This window comes from Drosophila obscura, unplaced genomic scaffold (genome assembly GCF_018151105.1).
Source record: "Drosophila obscura isolate BZ-5 IFL unplaced genomic scaffold, ASM1815110v1 contig_192, whole genome shotgun sequence".
Classification (NCBI taxonomy): domain Eukaryota; kingdom Metazoa; phylum Arthropoda; class Insecta; order Diptera; family Drosophilidae; genus Drosophila; species Drosophila obscura.
Window position 1 is genome coordinate 3648403 of NW_024542781.1, and position 23194 is coordinate 3671596.

General features: G+C 40.7%; 1 protein-coding gene across 26 annotated transcripts in view; it reads right to left on the reverse strand.

The window, feature by feature from the left end:
* LOC111065645 (heterogeneous nuclear ribonucleoprotein R) overlaps window positions 1–23194 on the reverse strand; it is a 59118-nt gene that overhangs the window by 5190 nt on the left and 30734 nt on the right. For 3 of the 26 annotated variants that reach the window (XM_022353906.2, XM_022353910.2, XM_022353909.2), the window contains 13 exons: window positions 15549–15667; window positions 15134–15455; window positions 14830–15071; window positions 13381–13516; window positions 9350–9483; window positions 9138–9266; window positions 8935–9075; window positions 8755–8861; window positions 8205–8326; window positions 6150–6406; window positions 3695–3953; window positions 3483–3627; window positions 365–1434 (listed from right to left, as the gene is read on the reverse strand). In XM_022353906.2, the coding sequence (XP_022209598.2) occupies window positions 1188–1434; window positions 3483–3627; window positions 3695–3953; window positions 6150–6406; window positions 8205–8326; window positions 8755–8861; window positions 8935–9075; window positions 9138–9266; window positions 9350–9483; window positions 13381–13516; window positions 14830–15071; window positions 15134–15455; window positions 15549–15667 (2360 nt within the window). In that variant the 3' untranslated portion in view covers window positions 365–1187. Of the gene's footprint in view, window positions 1–364; window positions 1435–3482; window positions 3628–3694; window positions 3954–6149; window positions 6407–6771; window positions 6815–8204; window positions 8327–8754; window positions 8862–8934; window positions 9076–9137; window positions 9267–9349; window positions 9484–11741; window positions 11878–13380; window positions 13517–14829; window positions 15072–15133; window positions 15456–15548; window positions 15668–17635; window positions 17999–23194 lie in introns of those variants that run through there. The other 23 variants (XM_022353912.2, XM_022353911.2, XM_022353921.2 and 20 more) reach the window with 21 other exon arrangements.

Sequence of the window (23194 nt, forward strand, 5' to 3'; positions counted from 1 at the left end):
TGGTGGTTTTTGTTGATTGTTCGGAGATAGCATTTTTGGTTGTTGTTGTAGTTGGTTGTGTGTTTGTGGGTGTGTGTGTGTGGGTGTGGTTGAAGGTGTTTTTCGAAAGAAAAAAAAGAGAAAGAGAGTTAAAAATATTGTTAATACAAAAATGGTTCAAGGTGGTTTCTATTATTTTTGATTTTGTTGTTGATAAAGTTCAAGTTTTAGCTGGGCTATGGTTTAAATGAGGTTTTCTTGATGTTGTATTTTTGGTCGCACAATTTGATGCATTTTTTCCAGTCTTTTTTTTTTGCCTTGCATATAATAGCTGAAGAAGTATAGGGGTTTTTGTTACAGTTCAAAAATGTTAAAGACAAACGGGTTTATTCATTGCTCATTTAATATATCCCATTCGTACTATAAGGGTTTCTTTACACATCAAAAATCATGAATTGGTGTTAATTCGACATAACGTTAGGGACCTTGGTTGGGGTATGATACATTTAGGTACGTATAACGTGGGTCTTACACAAAATGAAATAGATGTGGGGTTTGAGTGTGTTATTTATGTGTAGTGTGTGCTTGGGTGAATTACAATTTTCCGAATTGGTTTCTCAGTGTGTGTAAAACATTTCACATGATATTATTGCCAAAAAACATTTAACATTAATTACAAAAGTTAGATTGTGGAATGTGACGTTAATAACTGGACAGGGGTACAATATTAGGAATCGAACGGTCGTTCTATCGATCGATTCCTGCATAGAGCGCTGTTCTTGAATGTGTCTGGGATGTGTGTGCTTGATTGTAGCTATTTTCTTCTTCACTTGTCCGTTGGGAAAATTTTGAATTTTGCAATGTCGCTCGTCCTTTTGTGTTGGGTTTTTCTTAGCTGAGTTAATATTGATTTGAGCTGATCTGAACTGATCTTATATGATCTGGCGAGTGTTTGATTCCGATCTGGAATTGGTTAGAGGTGTATTTATGTCCTAGAATCTTGAATCTTGAAACCGATATCCAATGACAATTCCTCATCTGGTAGTATCGTTTTCAATTGAATTTTGATTCGAATTAATATGTAACCTTTGGTTAAGGGTTCGATTGTTTACTGCTGCATAGTGTTCAGTGTGAGATGAGTGTTTTTGCCCAACACAAATGGATTGAAGTGGTGGCGTGTTCTGAATTGTTGCATAGTGCTTGAAACATTACTTTGCAACGAGATTTAGATTCTGGAATTTATGGAGACCACCGTCTTGATTTTTTTTCGGACCGAGATGACTTGTGTTTGGAGCTATGCTTTTTGGAACGCTTGTGTGAATGCTTGGTTTTCCTACTTGAGGAACTATCTTTTTTGGGCTTCTTGACAAGCGGGCGACTTTCGCCGCTGGTCGAGGAGCTGGTCGAGGTGCTACGCTTAGTTGCCCTCCATGTACGTCTTGCGAGCCGCTCCAGCTAGAAACAGATTTAGTTTTTTTTTTTTTTTTGTCTTTATGGTATTGCATTTTGCTGATGTCAATCATACGTTTACGATGTGTGTCAGAAACAAAGCGCATGTACGTGTGTGTGTGTGTGAGTGTGGATGAGTCAGATTGTGTGAAGCATTCTAAAGATAAATCAAACGATCTGTATCTACAAATACAGCCACAAAGTGTAAAGCGAGTAAGGTTGAAGCAGTTGAGTGTGGACGCGTGTGGGGGGATATGTTCAGGAGGTTGTCACGCTTTGCTGCAGATGATCTACGTTCGAAAGCGTGCCAGGTATCCAGATGGTGGGGAGGGTTTGTTCTCCGCTATACAGAAAGCTCCATTGATAACAAATTATAAGAACGTTTTGGGGGGTGTGTGTGTGTGTGTGTGTGTGAACATAATACACGAATCGATTAGTATCTGTTTAAAAGTATGGTACAAATCAAAGAAAACTATTTCAGTTGATCACAACTCGGGCCACCCTGTGGGGAAATATGTATATGTATGATATGTATGGCATGGATTATAGGGTGATTATTATATTATACATATAGAGTCAAACATACATATGTATATGTACATATGTATGTGCTTATGTAGGTTACTAATACTATTATTATTTGATTTTTATTCACTTCCTTTGGCTTTGTGTTTTTTTTTTCTAAATCAAATCAGGGTTAGCAAAGCATGGTGGGTAATTAATTATTAACAAGACTCTCGACTCGATATACAGAAATGCACATAAAAATTATATATGTATGTATATGGTTAATTTAATGGGCTAGAGTATAATTTATATATATTTTTAAATAATATATAGGTTTGTGCAATCGCAATCGAACAATAAGTCAATCTTGACGCGCATTTCGTGTGTATAAGTATATTATTTATGGCCTGGTAACCAAAAATTACCAACAGATTAACGCGGGACAAAAAAAAAACAACAAAAATTATATACACGTACGTCAAAATTTTGGATGATTCCTCTCAGGGTATGGGCTCTCTCTCTTTTATTCTTCTCGCTTTCTATGAAGGGTGGGGCGATTAGAGACAAAAACGGGACAATCTTCCATGTACTTGCTTAACTTTTAGTTAGTTAGTGACAATATTCTTGTGCGAATGGATACTGGCGTGTGTGTTTGTGTGTAAGGTACATATGTAGTATGTATTGGAGATATACTAATCGATTCATAAACGTTTATACAGCAGACACTGATCATGGTATAATTAAGCACATATCCGTATCAATATGCAATTAAATAATCATATAATTTGTTATTATGGCTTTCCATATACATAGGTTTTGCGTGTGACTGTGTGTGTGTGTTTGTGTGAGGGCGTAGGTGCTTGGTTTAGGTGTGTGTGTGTGTGTTGCTGCTTACAATTAAACAAAAGAAAGAAAAAGATATAGCAATCACGAGAGGGCATGCTTCAAAAAAGTGTAGCATACAATTCAGCGCTGACACAAAGAAATGAAACTCATAATTATATTACTCATTCCCCGAATAAGAGGACAGACAGCACACCAAAAATCGTAAGCAGCAAAAGCACAACTACAGTGAACACAATAAAGTAAAGGAAACTGTATAATTTGTGATTCTAGAAATATAGAAAAAGAACACAACATCGAGGTTAAAGTAGGGGATAGGGGAGAAATTTTACAACATTTAGAACTTTACAAATGCGAGACACACGACATTGAAGGGCCCTCCCTGGTTGGTTATCGGAAGGAGTAGTTGGTGGTATAGGTGGTATAGGTGGTTCGGTTTTTGGATGGGATTCACTCGATAGCAATACGAGTACGAGTACAAGTAACAGTATCGCTCGATGGGTTCGTTTCGGTTCATGTGCGCGTTATGGATCAGCGAGAGAGAGTGTACATATGAATGTATGTATGTAGTATGGGGGTTGTGAGTGTGAGTGTGTGTGTGTGGTGTGGTGTGGTGTGGGCTGTGGGCAGGTGGGTGTATGGGTTTTTTACATTTTACTTGGCTTTACTTATTAATTTATATGAATTTGACATTTGCAATTTACTTCTTGCTGGGTTGTTGCTGTAGTTGGATTGTCTTTGCAGTTTTCTTTTGACGAAGGTTGTTGGGAGATTTAGCTTTGAGTTCATTCGTTTTGATAGTTTCGATTGGTTTGTTGTTGGTTGATTGATTGTGGTTGTGTTTTATCTCTGTAGTTTTTGATTGTTGTTATATTTTTTTTTGGTACTTTTTGGTTTTGTTTTTTGTTGAGCTCACCTGGTAAATTTTGTAGCGGCTTGACGTGCTGGGTGCCACGAGCGTTGTGACGCGTTTGTGCCACCCCACGGACCCCCCCGGTTGCTGCCGGTGCCCCCTGACCGGTGGCCCCCCGCGCTACCGCCGCCGCCTGTCCCGCCGCCGCCGCTGCCGCTGCCGCCGCCTGTGGCACTGTTTGGGCCCCCTGACGACTGATGCTGCCACGCTGGCCAGCGACTCTGCCACGCTGCACTGTGGTTCCATGCCCACGACCAGCCCCCTATTATATGGTCATCATCAACATCATTATCATCATCATCATCATCAACACAATCCACACATGGCATCATTATCGTCATCGTCATCATATCATGCATGAGCGTGGCGTTTGTTAGGGTTTAAGTGTGGTGTGTGTGTGTATGTGTGTATGGGTTGAGGTGTGTGTGTGTATGTGTGCGTGTTCGTGTATAGGTGGATTCATACAGTGATTCCAGATTCGGTTCCATTATCCATCATTATCCATCATTCGTTGTGTTGTCGGTTGTTGGTTTGATTTTGGATTTCAAGTTTTCGAATTTCATTTTCGTTTTCGTTTTGGTTTTCAAGTTTGAGATTGGTTCGAATCGTTTTGCATTTTACAATTTGATAGTTTGCATTATATAAATAATTGAAATTGTGTTTGTATATATATGGATCGCCAAGATAATTGTCAAATTTTGGTCATTTCAAATCAAATGAAAGTAAGCAAGATGAAAATACATTTTGGAGTTTTGGGGTATTGGATTTGGAAATTTTTGGCAGTCGAATCGATGATAATTTCGAATTTGTTTTGGGATTTCATTTTCGGAAAGGTTGGAGGGGTGGGGCCAGAAAAACGGTTTTGGTTTTCGAAAAAGAAAGGTAATCGTTTTTTTTTTTTGGTTTAATTTTTGATTTTTGATTTTTTTGGTCGTTGGTTGGTTTTGTTTTGATATCGATTTAGGTAAATGGCAGAGATATAGAATTCGTAATTTTAGTGTGGGCATTTTTTTGGTTTTGGTTTTGGTTTTTGACGAACATATATATAATTTTTCAAGATTTTTGTTTGTTTTTGTTTTGTCATATTGTACCGAAAAACAAATGAATTGTTTGTATATAGATAAGTATATAACAAGAACACATAAAAAGAAAGAAAAGAAAAGAAAAAATCGAAATAAACGCGTTAGATTCTTGGTGTAAACTGTTTTTTGTTTGATTGTACATACACGATGTAATGTATGCATATAAGATATATGTATATATTGATATAGAGATACGTCTGATGTTGAAAATATTATTGTATACTAATAAAATGTATTTGTTCTCTGTATCAAGTGAGCTGAGTGAACATTTATTTAACTAGTCTTGTCTTGCTTCAATCGGATATTATAATATACTTATAACAACGGATCGATCTGGGGCGATTGACACGTCTATGTGTTGGTAGTATGTCCAAGCAACAAAAGTTATTCCTCTTGCGATTGACACAATATTGAAACAAAAATAACTTTACCAAGTTTGTAAATTTGATTAAAAATTAGGATTTACAATAAGCGTATGCGGTTAATGGTTTATTAAAGCACTGGCAGCAATTTAAATGTAAATGTAAATTTAATAATAATAACAATATAGGGCGACGCATCAAAGAATGCAATAATATTTAAAACTAAAAAGCGCTTCACTTAATTGCTAAAAAACGAATTAAAATTATAACGGGAGCACGCTGTGTTCAGCTCATAAATTTATAATTAATGGTTAATTAAGCCTGACAGGGCGATGGCGATGGGTTGTGCAATTAAGGGTATAAATTATGTAGCGGGTATATAGTATGATGTATGTACAAGCAAAGCATAAGATTAAAGCACAAATTGTTAAATTGTCAATGGCGGCGTGGCGATGCGGATCTCTCGTTTGTGTGGACCTGGGATTTGTCCCAGAACAAAAGCGAAACAAAGCGATACAAGCAGCGAATATATACTCCTTCTTTTTTCACCAGCATTTGGCGTGCACATGTGTGTGTGTGTGTGTGTGGGTGTATAAGTGTGGGCGTGGCGTGGTGTGCTGTATTTTTTTGGGTGCGTATGGGTGAGCGTGTTGGTGTGGTAGAATTTTCAGCATCAGGTAACGTGCAAATTTTGACTTTGTAAACGAAACGAAGAAAATATAGTTTTGGGCAATTAAAGCATCCGTTAAGCCAAACAAAATAAAACAAAAAGCATTATAAGACCAAAAAAATATAAATATACAAAATAATATAATATTCAAAATATATTTCAACTCTACGTTTGGTTAAAAGAAGAAGCAACTCTTTGTAACTGAAGGCTCGAACATATAAAATGAAATATATATATTAACAAATATGTTCTACAATTCTCGTGTGTTTCTGTGTGCGTGTGATCTGGTTGTTCTGATTGTTGTCCGATTCGGGAGTAGCCAAAAAAGTCTATTTATAACGCACCATAACGGCCGACGAGTTGGTCGAGTGGCTCGAGCCACCTGCTTGTTGTCTCGATGGACGATGCGTGGCACTTGCTGAGGCCCCAGCGACTCCGGATCCGAGACTGGTGCCACCGCTGCTGCCGGCATTTGAGGCGTTCGGGTAATCATAGAAATTGTAATCACCTTCATAGGTGCGGTAGAGATCGTCATAATAAGATTCGTTGTTGGCATAGCCAGGACGGTATTCCGGGTACCCAAAATAGTCGTAATCGACCTCTAAATAATGTTGTGCAGGACATGGTGGTGGGAAGGGGGGATAAGGTGGGATTAGATTAGTGATGAGTCCCCGTTAGGGTGAGTGCTGAGACCTAGTCCTATTCTAAGCTCCTCGTAGCTGTTGAGATGCTGCCAATTGTTTCACTTTTGCCAATGTTCCACGAATTGGGCGCGTACTGTAACGCAATAGGATGTTCAAAGGAGGTGTGGATATGTCGGTAGGTTCATGTTTGGGGTATTGGATCTGTGGCTGGGGCGGGGCAGGGCGAGGGTGGGGCTGGTGGTCAAACAAACACACACATCAAAATTGGTATGCGTGTATGGGGTCGTATGGTTTAAGTAGATGAGACTTGAGGATTACTTACCGGTGATATAACATCAAACAGTATACAGGGTGCTTAACATTCGCTACACAGAGAACACAATTGCAACATTTAATTATCATAAACAACTATGAACAACGTTTAAGGTTTAATGGCTAATGTTCTATGGGTGGGTGGGTTTTGGTTTTGGTTGTGGATGATTTGGTTTCGGTTTGATTATGAGAGAGAGTAGGTAATGTTGTAGTTGTTTGCTTTGCACTTGGCTGCGATACAGAGAGAGTTGAACCGGGTTCGGAGTTCGGAGTAGGAGTGGGACGAAAGGAGAGAGTTGAAAAAAAACAAAAAGGAATCGACAACATCGAAAAAGAACTTAAAACGGACATGCAAATAAACAAAAAAAACGGAAAATAGAACAAGAGTTAGGTTTAAAGAGATAAAGAGCGATATCGTCATATGTATAACTTGCAAATGCGAATATTGAAGAACGAAAAACCAACAACATTTACGATTAGTACAATGAAACAACAAACAAAAGAAAAAACATATAAACAAGTGAGAAGTGAGGTTATGTTCAGGTTAAAGTGAGGTTATGTTTCAATTGGTTGCCAATGTTTCGATCTCATCGTTTGAGATGCGAGTTGAGAGTTGTTAGTGGGGTTTAGTAGACTTAATCTAGCTGGATTCTTTTTCAAAAGAGTACACGACGGGGTCTTGGGGCTCGAGGGCAGTGCTAAGCGTGACTTTAAAGGGCTCTAGGTATCTCGTGTGTGTGTGTGTGTGTGTGTGTGTGTGTGAGAGGTGGTAAGAGGGGTCTGGGGGACGAGCGTACATTGTTAGTGGGTAGAGCGCGCCTTAAAGAACTAACTAAAATGATGAGGCGAGACAGAAACAGAAACAATAATCAAGAAGATGAACCAAAATAAGAACAAAAGGTTGCGTTCAATGGTGGACATGATATTGGTATAACTTAAGACCTAAACTGCAGACCGGATTAGTGTTATATGCTATGTTTAAACTTTGCAGCACCTGCGCTCCAAGAGTTGCGTACTTTGGTTAGACTTTCAACTATAACTAGAACTAGAACACAAACCTATCAAATAAGTACCGGATGGGGCAGCTCATTATACGCCATATATATATATATGCAAGTAAGTGTATGTTTATATGTTTGGGTGTTAGTATATGTGTGTTGTTTGTGAGTGTGCCTAACAACTTGGCTAACTGACTACGAAAACTAAACCAAATTAACAAAAGTTATAAAGTATTTTTTTTTTGTTTTTGCTCAATTGTGTTGATTCCCAAAGGAAGGCGCTTGCGGCCTTCGCTCTCTGCACCATCATCATCATCATCTGCATCTACCCCATCATCTGGCAGAGATGGTTCGAGTATATACATACATATGTATATGCATATACATACATATGGACATCTAGAATGTATCTGATGGAGTCACTTGGCCAATTTGCCAAACTTACCGTATTCGCGAGGTATCGGCGTACGGAGCGGCATGCGCGCACCTGGCAGGCGCATGGGCGTCAAGGACATCATGCTGGGATGTGTCGGCGACAGATTTCTGTATGGAGACAATGTTTCAAATCTTTACAAGGATTACCCCATATGGAACAAGATGGGATTGAGTATAAATTTTTTGTTTGGTTTGGTTTGGAGTGGGTTGTGTGGAAGTTTGCGGTAAACCACGTGTTCACGAAGGGCAAAGAAAGAATAAAAGAAAGAAAATATAAAGTAAAATAAATTAATTCGATCTCAGGATAAGCTAGTGGCAGGCGACTTGAAAAGCAAACAGACACTCAGATATTTCTGGTTTTTCAATTTAGGATTTGACGAAATTAAATTTGCCCAATGGAATGCAGCAATTTTTGCATTATCTTTGTTTTCTTTCGTTTTTTGCGATTTGGAATTTGTCGCCAGTGTGTATTTTGTATATTGTTGTTGTGCTAGACAAGGATCGTGCAAATATTTCAGGTGTAGACATGATTGGACTGTAAAGGAGCTGGAAGTACATACCCCACAAGGCCGGGGCGGGCCTGCATCATTTGCATCATGCGACGTTCACGTGCACGCAGAATTTCCTCCTTTTTCTTTTTGTCTGAAGGCGGTTTGGCGAGTGAGACCTAAAGATTTATGGGGGGAAGAAAGATGTTAAATAGAGGCTCATCTGGGGATTTTGGTAATTGTAGAACCTACCTCAATATTCGAGGCGCCGATCTCCTTGCCATTAAGGCCACGCATAGCTTCGACGGCGCTATCACGATCCTCAAAGTGTATAAAGGCATAGTCTTTAATTTTCTTAACGCGTTCTACTTTGCCATATTGCTCAAATTGCTCCTATTGATTGATTGGATTTAGAACTAAAATTGATGAATCAGTAAAAGCTTTTGATAACTTACCTTAAGTTTTTCCTCTGTGACGTCTTGGGTTAGATTTCGCACATAAAGAACTTTAACCTTAGACATAGTTTGCTCATCTGGCTCTTCCTGTGGATCGGCCCAGTCGACTATTATATCACATCCCCATACCTTTTAAAGAAATGAATTCGTTATGTATGGATAGGTATATCGTATAGATGATATATGTATGAATCTGATGGGGGGATACTCACCTTAATTCTACCAGTGCCGAGTCTTCGTTTGGCCAAAGATGCCGCCTTGTGTGACTCGTATTCGAGAAAGCAGAAGCCGCGATTCTTTTTCTTATCATCTGGTGAACTGTATATGATCACCTCGTAAAGGCCAGCTATAGGTTCAGATTCGGGTTCAGATTTATTTATAAATATAAAAAAAAATGTCATTTAAGTACGGTGGAATAGAAATCACGCTATCAATTCGAATGCAATTTATGATTAGTTGGTTGCATATGTAAAAATAGAAATACAACGAATGAAATACAACAAAAAAGTATTTGTATTTGGTATTGGTATTGGCAAGTGTGTGCGTATCAAAGTGTGTGTGTGTGTGTGTGTGTGTGTGTGTGTGTGAGAGCGAGAGAGAGTAGATGTGATAAGACACTGAGACACACTCTTAACACATACACACTATGTATAGGAAAAATATGGAATATTTGAAGAGAAATGCACAAAATTTTACATGACAAGCAACGGTTATCATTGTTATGTAAAATAATGAATCTTTCCGATATCCGAATCTGTTTTTGAACAAAATATATGTACGCATGTATATTGTATATTGTATTTTGATTTTGAAAACCAATGCCAACAATTGCTTAATTTGCTTTTGCTTAAACTTTTTGAAATATTTTTGAATAATTGAATGCGGCTAAGCTAGTAACATTTTAGGTATTTTGTGTGTACGGGTGGATAGTAGGGTAGTAGGGTATGCAAGGATCGAGATTTTGAAGACAAAGTTTTACTGAGAGAGCGGGGGTATAACATTGAGTAACGGATAGGAGGATATGTAGAGTACGTTTAGAGAGTATTGTAAAACGAAACACACACTTAGAAAAACACTTAAAAAACCTCTGGTATTGCTATTTGGTTGTTGTTTGTTTGATTGTATATATTTATAGTACATGTGGCAGTAAAACGAACAAAAGTAACCAACAAAAAAGGAATACGAGAACAATCGATGTATAACCAAAAACACAACACGAAGTACGAGTACGAGTAGAGCACACATTGAGCTGGGGGGATTCTTTTCGATTCGAGTAGTAGTAATGGAAACAATAATGGGTATAAACTATACACAAACATAGCCAGAGTTAGACAGATTAAGGAAGAGAGAGAGATAGAGATATATATAGAGAGAGAGAGAGCGAGAGAGAGAACTGTGTACACTGAGATACAAAAAGAGATCGATAGAGAGAGAGAGAGAGAGAACAGTAACGAACGAAACAACAAAATATGGACAGAGATTTTGAATTTTGTTTTCGAGTAGTTTCATATATCGATTGGATTTAATTCGTTTGGTTCGATTGCTCAGGGGGTAGTGGCGCTTATGTGAGAGATAGATAGTTACACATAGAGATAGAGTAAAATGAGTTTTCTTTTTAAAGGCTTGTTGTCTCCAGTCATTAAGTAGTATTGTATATTATATATATTCAACGTGAATAGGCCAGAACATATCGATTTGAGTAGACGAATTGCTTTTTCTTATTTTGGATTCGGTATTGGTTTTGGTATTGGTATTGGTTTCAGGGCGGGATCGTTTGATTCGGTTTGGTTTCGGTTTGTTTGGTGTGCGCCGTTTGTTATCTATATTGTATATATAGTTTAAGATATAATCGTATATATAAATCTGCACTAAAACAAAAACTAAGTCTGTCCCTTTTTTTTGCTTTTGTTTTTTCAAAAATATTCAAAAATGTTTTGCTTCTTTTTGTTTTGTTTTTGCGAATTGTTTTAGCTACAGGTTTTCAACGTCAACAAATTGGGCACATTTAATAATTGGAAAAATGAAGCTAAAAATGATAAAACAATTAATTTTTTGTTGTATTTACTAACAGCGCTTAACGTTAGAGAGAATGAGTGAGAGAGAATAGAGAATGACAGAGAGAAATAGGTTAAAATCAATTGACCCAAAGGCAGGGCTTCATAATCGGATAACTAGGGATAGTTATTCGCTCTTTACTTTCGGTTCAATGGAAGCCCTGCCTTGTTTCTGGTCTCTGGTTAGGATGCAGTTCGATTTTTTTAATGTTTTTTTTTTTTGGGATTTTTTGGAGTGTATAATAATTTTGTTATCAATTTGAGTTGTTTAAGCGTTTTAAAAGCGAAAATTGCAAAACAAAAATCCAATTGATACTTGGGATAACAGGCTTCCATGCTCTTTTTACATTCTGCAAGTATCGCCCCTAAAAACATTGATTAGATTATTTATATATTTTATATGAATAAAATTCGTTTCGGCCAATTGTGGGAGCCAATTGGGGGATGTGCTGGTCTAGGGTCTAGGGTCTAGGTATTATTATTTTTTTTTGGGGTCTTTTGCTTTGTTTGTGGTTGGTTGTTGTTGCTGTTTGGTTTTTGGATCACTTACGTGCATGTTTAGAAAATTCCTCAATTAATTCGTCGCGATCTCTATTCTTAGGTATATTGCCGACAAATAGCCGGTGATTGTTAAATGATATCGTAACACCAATCTTTTTGCCTTTCCGAATTTCAAAATCATTTAGCTGCAATTGTTTAAAAGTTCACACAAAACAAAAGAAAATTTTGGTTTGCTATGAAAAATTTGTATTCCATTGGTACTGCGATTTGATTTTGGATTGATTTGGGTATTTGGTTTGTTGGTTGTTTCTTTTTTTTTTTTTGGTTTGGTTTGGTTTGGTTTAGGGTGGGCGAATAATGTGGCAGGTGTGTTCGTATGTGTGTATGGGTTTGGGTGATGGTATTGGTAATATTCTTATATGTGGGAGAATGTGTGGAACTCTAGAATCTAGACTTAAGTAGGTTTTCTTTTTATACTTTGTATGCGTGCCAAATAAAAATGGAATTTACTCAAAAAATGTTGATTTCTTTAGCTATTTGGTTGGACTGTTTCAGCTAGTTTCCAGTTGAGTTGATGTTGATTAATTGTTGTCACTACTGGTCTAGTACTTACTATGCAGAATTATAAGTTCGAAAGAAAAAAAACCAAAAAAAACATATCGGCAAGTTCTGCAGGCATGTTCTATATTGTATTTACAGCCAGAAAGTCATTCCTTACCGACCAGATCTTACCTTTGCTTTTGCTAATTTCGTTTCTAATCAAATGACTTTCTAGCTTGAACACTCAACTCTGCGTATACGTAATATTTGATAGTAGTAGTAGTAGCCTGCTTTCTTACAATGTGGAATAGTAGTAGTTATAGAACATAATGGAAAACGAAAGTTTTGGAATGCATATTAATTTGGTAAATAATTTAAAAAATTTGTTTCTTTTTCAGTTTGGTTTTTTCTTCTTTTTTGTTTTTGGTTCATTTTCGTAGGCAAAGTTAATGACTGGAGATATTATGTATAAATAGGATGAAAAGATATATTCTTGTACGACAATTTAAGCTTATAACGAATGGCAATGACTGAAATGGGCGTGTCATTGTTTCTATGCGTGTATCTGAACGTGATTGATTTGTGTGTGTGTGTGTGTGTGTGTGTTTGTGCTATGAGGCAACCTAAAAGATAAAACATAGGAATGCATCCGATGATGATTGTGGTTTTTGGTGAGGTTTCTATCGCATTAGAGGGCGCGCGCATTTGAAAAGAGTGTCTCAGGCAGCATGGGTTTCATGGGGTAAAGGGTAAGGGGGAATGCCTTTCAACATTACGTTTTCTCAAATGTGGAGATGGCAATGGCGGATGTTTGGGTGTTTTTTGGTGGGTGGATGGATGGATGGTTGTTGAAGTGTTGGGGTGAATAGTAAGAATGAGTTGTGAAACAAAAATAAATATAAAATTATTTATACTGAAACTTAATTCCAAATCCTACGACCCTTTCCTAACCTAACCCTAACAGAAGTCCTCGCTATTGTCCTCCCGCAATTAGCCAATTCAAGTATTATTTTTCATTAGCCAATTGGATTTTTGTTTTTCAATTTAAAGCCGATTTTGGAGTATGGAGCCGATAGATATCCAAACTCCACTCCAATTGATGATAATTTAAAATACATTTTTGTTGTTAATTTTGTTTGACAATTTACCTGTAAGTTTACCAAATTCCTCTAAAATTTCATCTTTGCCCTTTGACTTGGGTATATTGCCTACGAAAAGGCGCAGATTCGGTACGCTTATATTTATTTTCAGACACTTGCCGGGTTTTATTTCGTGATTATCGAGCTAAATGGTGGAAGGGAAGGTAAAACGAGTTTTCTTTTTAATACCAATTCACTGTTAATAATAAATAATAATACAAAAAAATCATAAGCACTAATCATCAATTTGGAAATAAATCAGTTAAAGGGTGGGGATTTTTTTTTTTTTTGGAGAAGGTTAACTAAAAAAAGTTTGAAAAGTAATTTTCATTGCGTTACCAATTTCATATCGAAGCGGGGCCGGGCCGCATAGAGTGTCAGTTGAGTTTTTTTATTGTTTTTTTTTTTTGGAAAATGTTAAAGGAAAACGTTGTTTTTATTGGTTAGTGATTAAGTGGTTAATAAGGTACATGATATACTGGATATCATATGTATATCACGTTCTGAATTTTGGGGACATGCTCGTCTAAATAAAACCAGACAGTAATCGAACACGCACGCTGCTTAGATGACTACAAAAGTTGATAGCTACATAGCTCGACTTAAGATTAAATAGAATTCAACTAAAAAGAAAATAGTATATCAAATAATACAGAAATAGACAGGGGGGTTGGTTGGTTGGGTGTGTGTGTGTGTTGTGTGTGTAGAGGGAGGCCAGATTGTTTTTTTCTTTCGGTTTTTGTTTCTTGTTCTTTATAGATAGAGAGAACTCTTTTCAAATCTGAAATTTGAACGATTTCAATGCGCTGGGAGAGATTTTTTCGGATTAACTAAATATTACAACTCATATATATATATGTTTTGTATGTAGTAGAAGACGGGACATGCATTACAAGTTACAGAAAGATCAAGTAGAGCGAGAAAAAGAGTAAGTGACAGCAGATAGTGAGACAGATAGCGTTGCCTATGGTTCAAATTTGTTTATAGATCAAGGCTAGGCATTGGCAGAGGTACAGAGTAACAGCAGAAAGTAACTGTAAAGTTAGCATACGGTAGGTAAAAACTAAATAAAATTGCACACAATTTTTCTCGTTGGATCTAAAAGCACCGAATCGTTGGATTTGTTTTCTCTTTTATCTTTTTTTTTTTAAGTTTGGTTTCCGCAAATGTTGCATTTTATTTTGGTCGAATTCAGTTGTTTTTTGTGGGCCGCATAGCTGTTCCTACTTGTTCCGATTTCGTAACACGAGAGTAAATATGTGGATACAATACGTTATAGATGTAGTATATAGTATATATAGGATGATATGTATATATCGGTAATAGTTAACAATACGTATAAAAACATTAAAGCACTGATTCAGGGGCGTGGACGGGGATTGGTTTGCTGTTCGGGTGGGCTGGGGCTGGTGGGCTGGTGGGTTTGTGGTGGGGCGATTCAATGGTTGGCATAAATACCTGGCGCACTGCATTGACGGCCGCATCGCGGTTTGTGAATGTGACAAATGCATAACCACGATTTGTGCCTGTCATCGGGTCCATCATAAGGCGGAGGTCCCAGATTGTGCCGCAGTTCTCAAAGAGCGGTATGAGCTCATCCTCGTACATGTCCTTGGGTATCTTGCCGCAGAACACCTCGCATCCGTTGCCGGGCACGTTGCCCTCCCAGTCTGGTGGCGGTCCGCCATATTTTCGTTGACCTTAAGTTGATGGTTAGATTTGGATAAGTTAACCAGACCATCGTATGCCAAGGTAGACCCACCTGTCGTCACATCTAATGTGTAGCCGGTGCGCTCGAGAATCTTCTTGATCTTGTCCTCGTCGGGACCTTTCACCTGTACGGCAGTGGCGGGCGCGGGCACGCCCTGTTGGCTAGCCCGACTCTTTTGTCGGTATGTCTTCATCACGCCACACAGGTAGGCGGACTTATTTGACACATGCTCCAGGTTCGATTCGAGGAACTGACCCAGCACATTCAAGGCACCATCGACGGGAAACTCCTTGAGCGCGTCCAGGGCGCGCTCATCCAGCTCGGCGTGAGCGAGTTTGCCGGTTTTGTAAATTTCATCCAGTTTGCCAGCGACCTACGCATATACATATCATACAAAAATGTTCCATTCGGGAGTTACATATACATAGTACAGTACAGTGGGACCTCCTGGGGAACGGGAACTCACCTTCTTGTCCAGACCGTACTCCAACAGCTTGGGATAGTCCTCTGTACGTTCGCCATCGCCACGGTCATCGGCTTTCTGATTAATGTCATCTAACAGCTCGCCATTACCCTCCGCCATTTCTGCAAGAAAATATTACATTGAAGTGGATCCATAGTTAGTAAAAGAAAACTTGTTTGACATTTATTTTAAAGGGAATTTGCTCTTATTTCAGCACTTAATGTAACTCTTATCCCCTGAGTGCAGAGTGAAGAAGCACCTACTTATTGTAGCCCGACCTGCTCCCAAGTCAGCGCACATTTGCTACCTTGAGGAGTTCAACGAACGCGCCGTGAGACTGTAGAAAAGTGAAATATGTACATAGCTACAAATTGTTGTTTCTGTTTTGGAAATGGGTCGCGAGAATTCGCGAAACAGAAATTTCGCAGCTTACGCATCGCCGCACGCACCCGGCATGGGTACGTATACGTACATACACATACACATGGAAAAAATAAAGAAACAGACCCGGAAAGAGAGAGAGAGAGAGAGAGTGTGAGAGAAAAGTGCGTGTGAGGGGCAGCACGTTTGCCAAAAAGTTCATTGACTCCAAACAAAACGATCTGGCGATCTGGCAGTGGGACGCGACGCACATAAAAAGTGCGTGAATGATAAAGAGACAGAGAGAAAGAGAGAGCAACGTGCGAGAATAGTCCAAATGTAAACAATCGAGGGGCAGAGAGAGGCGCGTCGCGAATAGTGCGTATACGCGATGCTACCCATAATAGATCCGACTCGAGATAGCGATAACCGTGACGTAGTAGTAGTAGCAGTCGCCATGGCAACCAGAATTCACATTCGCCTTCACGGGTGGGGGTATAAATCTGTGTTAGTGTGTCTAAACTGGTTAAAGTCTTGGCAGCAGTGCTTCTGGTTTTTGGATTGTATTGAGGCTCAATTAAATATAGACATTTTTCACTCTGCTTATCTGCAAACACCTCAGGCAGAAACCTGTCAGCCATTATACCCTTTCAGCCGGTATTCCGGTTGGGCCCACTCGCTCGCAGAGCTTATTTCCCAACCGATAAGGCAATAAGAATAATCGATTGTATGAAAAGTATTTGAAATTTCACCAATTCGGAACTTATTCACATATGTACATACATATGTACATACAGCTGCCAGCCATGTAGCTGCCATTGTAACGAAGAAGAGTATACAAGTCTTCGGATCCAGAATATTTATCTACATTGCACATATGTATGTTTGTATGTATTTATTTATGCATGTATTATTTGCTTGTTTCTACATTTGCAATGTGGAAACATGAGGAAAACTGCTTTGGGGAGGAGGACTGCAGCTGCATTGGGCAATTTAATTTATCATAAATGAATATTTATGATGCGCAGCCGACTTGGACTCTCCGTCTCATAATGAAAATGCATATTTTCCGCGGTTGTCAAGTGCCAAAACACGAACGAACGCACACACATATGTATGTATGTACAAGGGTACGCGAGGGGGGAAATCTATCGAAGCTGGCGAAAATATTATCAGTATAACATGCATACATGCATATCTATTTATACATGTGTGTGTCTGTGTGTGTGTGTGTGTGTGTGTGACGTTTCTCAAACAAAAAACGAAGCAAAAGCTGCTGCAGCGACAACCAACACACGACACGACACGAAACGAAAGAAATGAGAATCTATAACCGAGAGCGATAATTGCGTAACTTTGTGCAAGAAAATAAAATCAGCAAACAGTGAGAGCGGCCAAGAAATAGCAAGAGAGAGAGGGAGAGGGAGCTACTATAGCGTGCGAGAGAGAGTGCGGTTGATCAGAAATTATGAGGCATTTTTTGTGCTCGACTTTTTTGTTTGTTGCTGCCTGCTTGACGTCGTCCAACGGACGGGCCTCTCGCTCTTTTTTTTATTATGCGGCATTGTTGCCTTTCGCTAATTTTTGCTATTCCCTCTATTCCGTTCTTTCTCCGCTGACATTGAAATACTTTTTTTTTCGATTGATACCGCTCTGCTTTCTGTGCATAAGTATGTTGTGTGAGTGTGTGTGTGTGTGTGTGTGTGTGTGTGTGTGTATGAGTTACTCACTGACTGAACGACTCCGAAAAAGTCGGGACGGAACTCCTACAACACGCTTTTCAGAAGTGCCAGCTGATGCCCTCCGGGCGTGGAAGGCGGTGGCGGCCCTCATCTCTAGACGAGCAGGACGGAGGAACCAATGCAAAAGTTAAACCAAAAACCAACAATTGGAAATTTCCTATTTTTTTCGGTGGTGACTTGAAATTTCGCTTGCACTCGGCTTGAATCAATTTGGTAAATTAATTTCTTTAATTTGGCACTGAAAACTTCCCTGAGAGCACAATTCAATGAAAACTATTTTTGTTCCGAAACGTTTCGTAAGACGGATATACAATTTTCACAACTGAACAGAAACAGGAATAAAATTTTGTGAGCCCGACCTGAGCAATGCCGAATCATTCCCGCTGACGTTTGACAGTTTGGGCAAAGTCTGGGCTGCCAACTCGATTCGATACTAGGATGGGATAATCCCAGGCGATACATTACATATGTACATTAAATGGGGTGGACACCCTACTATTAGTGTAGGTGAATGTTTGCCAAGTCCTTTGGAGTGCCACCAATGAAAAGTAGGTAGGTAAATGCTCTCAGTGTATGATCTGATGCAAATGCTATGCCAAAGCCGTATTTCATAAATTGTGTAGCCCAGTTGTAGAGTTTGCAATTGCAAAGGAAGTTTCCCTGCTCTGTACCGGAGTTCATAAAAGGTTTCCAGTGCGGGCAAATGCAAAGCGCAACACATATTTATGACAACTGCAGTGCCGGTGGAGGGGGAAAGGCATCCAAATGCAATGCAAGATATACATATAACAATAACCGGAGCCAGTCAACCAGTTAAAGCAATAACAAACAGCTATCGCTGTTCATAACCCATTCTCTGGGTCCTGCCTCCTCCTTCCCATGACAAAGCATGAGCGTGAAACCCAGTGTGCTCTGTGTGCCCGTGAGTGGAAAGTGTTGGCGACAACCGCAGGCGTGTGGGGGAAAGCCATGGGGGGCGGAGGGGTTCATCCTGCCTGCATTGTGCGCCTCTCAGCGGGCGATGCCATGAAAATGTGCAGGAAAAGCGTTTTTATCGAGCCACTGCCAAGGAAATGAATAATAAACACGGGCAGTGTGGAGATTGGTACAGTTGGTGGGGGGGGTGATACTGTCAAGCCTGAATATGTGAAATTCCATTAGTGGGGGAGGCCCGGCACCTAGAACATATCGATATATGTATGCAGAATTACTTCTCGTACGCGGAGCAACTCTCCTTGGCCACATGCAGTGTCTGATGGGTCTGATCTGTTCTGATGCTGATGGGAGTCTGATAGAAGGTAACCGTCGAACGATACAGTGCCATAGATGGGGGAAGCCAGAATAGTTGAACATTTCGATTCCTGGCTGCAGCAGAATGACAGACAAAGCAATGGCTCTGACCCAATCCTCGTCCAATATCATTATACATTCCAAAAAAGAATTTTAAAGACTTCCTTCTATTCGTGCACAAAGCAAGAGCGAAGCTATTCAGGTGAGTGGCTCTCGCCGGACCTGACCCGGACCCATGCTGGTCTGGCCTAAAACCGCTTTCAATTTGCAACACTTTTTGTTTTTGTGTGTTTACTCTGCCTCTGCCTATGCTCTGCTCTGCTCTGTCATCATTTTTTATGGATGTTTGTTGTGGCAACAGGGTTGCCGCTGCCGCTGTTTGCTCGACGGTGGCAACTCTGTTCGCTGCACATGCAAAAAACCAGAATTTGCATGCTGAAGAACTCTTTTACTTTTTTTTTCTCCTTCTTTTAGTTTTTTGTGTTTGTTGTTTGCACTGTAGAGCAGTCAAGTAAGGACCCGCTCGCCTGGCTTGGCTTGGTAACTACCTCAATAAATTTTATGTTGATGCCGGCGATATGCGCAAACACACAAACACATTGAAGAGACACGCATATACATATGTACATATCCTGCCCTGCCCTGCCCTGCCTTGCACTTGTGCCGGTTAGCTACACCCTCAGCAAACTCTGGAACGAACAAACCACCCTCCGCTAGTGGGGGGTTTTTTTTTTTTTTGTTATTTTTGCTCACTTAGCAGGGGTGGATTCCACCATTGGGGTATGGTATGGTATGGTATGGTATGGTATGGTATGGTATGGATGTATGTATGGGCTCTTGGCTCCTTTGCCAAGAGATAATGCCTGGTGTAAGGTTAGTAAATCAGCGATATGACAAATCGCCGCAGCCAGAGAAAACGATCGAAAAAAATAGGAGCGATTTAATGCGACTCTCTTTGAAAAGGAGACAAAAGAAAATCAAAAACTGCTGATAAAGCCAAATAAATCGTTTTTGCCACATTGGTTCTGTGTTCAGACGGGGCTGACAGACAAAGCGTCGCCAGTGGATGTCTGGGCTAGAATTACCATTCCCACTCCTCTACGACTTTACGACTCTACGGCTGTACTGCTGTACGGCTGTACGGCTGTACGGCTCTACCCTTCTGCCATTTTCACGTTGCAAAGACCGAAGCCAGACGACAGAAACTATGTACGTACATGGGCGCTGTCTGGCGGAGTTGGGGCCCAAGTCTGGGGTTGTTAGCCATGCCATCGAATGCAGTTTGAAGTGTTAAAGTTTCAGGCTTTTCGAAAGGTGAGTTTCAAGAAGCTGCACAAGGGCACACCAACTTTCCCCAACTTTCCCCCGGTGTGGGGTGGGCTTTCGTGGCTATTTAAATGTTATTGCCATGGACAACGGCGACAACAATGGGGAGAGACAGACAGACCAGACCAGAGAACCGGAACAGTTGTTGGGGATATGTAAAACGTTGCTTTGTGTATGTAGTTATTGATTTTGAGCAAGCCCCTTTTTTTTGGGCGGGGTGGGGCAAGAACAGATGAACCAGCACAACTAGCAACTCCCCTGGTTAAGCCGATTTAAGGCACACAAATATCTCAAAGAGTAACTGGTAGTCCAGACCACACCGGACCAATGCAAGCCAGGAGCAGGAGCAGGCACCGAACGGAAGTGTGGCAAATGCCTCTTGTAATTTATAGCCCTAGACGGTGTGGGGAGAGGGGAGTGTTGGGAGACGGCCAGTTGGCCGCATAAGTTGCAGAATTTATGGCATTGCGACAACGAACAAACTCTGCCGGCAAAAGTGCAGGAAAACTAAGCAAATTATATTGAGGCGGCCACAGGCAACGGTGCACCGCGGTGGAGACTTTAAGGGGTCAGGCGCAGATGGGAAGATCCAAAGAGAATATTAAAAGAGAAGAAATGCAATGTAATTTATGGTAGAAATTAATGTGGGAGCCACAACCACCTCACGTACTACATATATGTATAATGAAATAATAAAAGATTTGTAAGGAATTTAAAGTTGCAATAGCGAAAGTTTCCCCTCCCCGCATTAGGAAGACAACGGATATATCGATGGTCTTTACATTCTAGTAACATATATTAGTAAAGCTCTTAGTAAATCTGTTGGTTTAATAGTTTAAGTGTCATGAGTCCTTTGACAAATCGAAAAACAGAGCAGACAGTCAGTCACATGGTCTGGTGCTGCACGGTAATCCGAGTCACATTCCGAGGACACAGTTGCTCCCAATTGCTGTTGTCTGTGCTGTGCCAAAATCAAAGCTATCGTTGCAATAAGTTGCAAGTCGAGTTGGGTTGAATAAACAACGTGACAGGCGCTGCAGTCTGGTGGGGGTTTTGTTGCCAAGAAACCAATCAGGCGGTTTTTTGTTGGCCACGTCACCAGGGGCACCAGGCGCCGCCATAAAATCGGGGTGCGGAGCGGACCGGAGCGGAGCGGGAAAAGAAAATGTTTTCAATATTTGATGTTCACATTTTGTGGCCGAAAAAGAGCACTGCACGGATGAAGTTCGACCGCATCAACAAATGAAAATGGCGGCTCCGATTGGGTCTCTTCCGGCCAGAGGAGGTCAGTCACGTGTTGGCTTGGTCCAAAGGGGGGAGCAGAGCCCTGCCGGATTCACTGCATTGCGGCAAGGGAACGTCCAAAGTCCACAGTCCGTAGTCCGTAGTCCGTAGTACGTAGTCCGGAGTCCGGACGGAAAGTTGTATGTGCAAACATTGTCTGAAGTACGAGTAGTATTGTGTCTGTCCCTGTGTATTTGTGTGCTGTGCCACTTGCCAAAAATCTGGAGGGGGAAAAACAACGTTGTTCGTTGCCTGCAACAGCACATAAAGCCGAGGCAGAGAGATAGGTAGGTAGGTGGTGGAGGGCAGGGAAAGACACACGCGACAAGCGCAAAATGAAAATTACACAAAAGTTTTCCAAAAGAAGAAAATGGCGTGCTTTTTTATGGCTGTCAAAGATGCCCCGCAGGAGCCAATGCCGGAGCAGTGGCAACCAAACTACAAACACTGCTGCAAGGAGAAAAAGAAGTGTGGCACTTGGAGAGTTGGCCAAAAAGGAAGGGGCCCAGGCAGCAGGGTGCCGCACAGTCCACACGATCCTCTGGAAACTAAATTGCGCTTTTGTGTGAGCAACGTGCCTTCCGGCCCACCCTCGAAAAACAACCCAACCAAAACCCCAACTAAATCCAACCCAAACCGAGCAGAACAGAACCGCGTGGGGCTGAGCAATGCCCCAAGGGGGCAGGAGGTTCCCCATAGTTTTCCCGAATTAGAAAAGTGCCGGCTGCAGGCGCCTCTCAATTGCATTGGCTGGGTGGCAGGGTGGTAGGGTCGCAGGGTGGCAGGGGTGCAGGGCCGTAAACGAGTCTCTAGTTATACTCGGTACGTATGCATCTTTTAGTTGTATTTTAGCATATTTTATTATTTTCAAAAATAGGCTGCTCCCAGTGGCCTCCCGCTGTGGTGCGAGTGTCACCCCAATGGGTTTGGTAGGGAAGGAGAGGTGGGGACGAGTGGGGAGGACACCCAGGACTGCTAAATGGAAGAATATCCTAGCGGCTGGAATTGCCATTGCCTGGCACGGCACCCGTTGGCACCCGTTGGCCTGAATGTTGCATAAATTGTGTGCAGCGCCAGAAACTAATTGCCAAGATGCGAAGAAAGTAGGGAGAGAAGGAAATAGAAAAGGAATGGGCAGGCAAAGAAAGATAAAGAGAGGAAGAATATGGAATATTTGAAAGCAGGCAAAGAGAGATATTCAAATGGTAAGAAAAGGATCGAGAAAAAGTACATAGAGTTCATATAAGTAGATGGTAGAAAAAAAGAGTAAAGATCAGGGCAAGAAATCTAAACTTAAGAGTGGAAAAAGGTAAAAGCAACTGAAGATATTCTAACGTCCTCATAAATTTATGTACAGATCTTCTTTCTCTTTTCGACTAGAAAATGTGAGGAAAACACTAAATTGAAATTACTTAACACAGCTCGCAGGTCGAATGCAAAAGCCAAAACGTGTTTGCCGGCAACTGTCAAGTCGCCCCTTAGGCCTCAAGACCCAACCTGGCTGCCTTCAGGCCTTGCTTCCTCTTGCCTCTTGCCTTCCCAGGCAGTGCGAGCAAGAGTCATGCATCCTGCAACACCCAAACGAAATGAGAGTCGACGACTCCATGCGGCTTTTGGGGCCAGCAGCAGCAGCAGCAGCAGCATAGC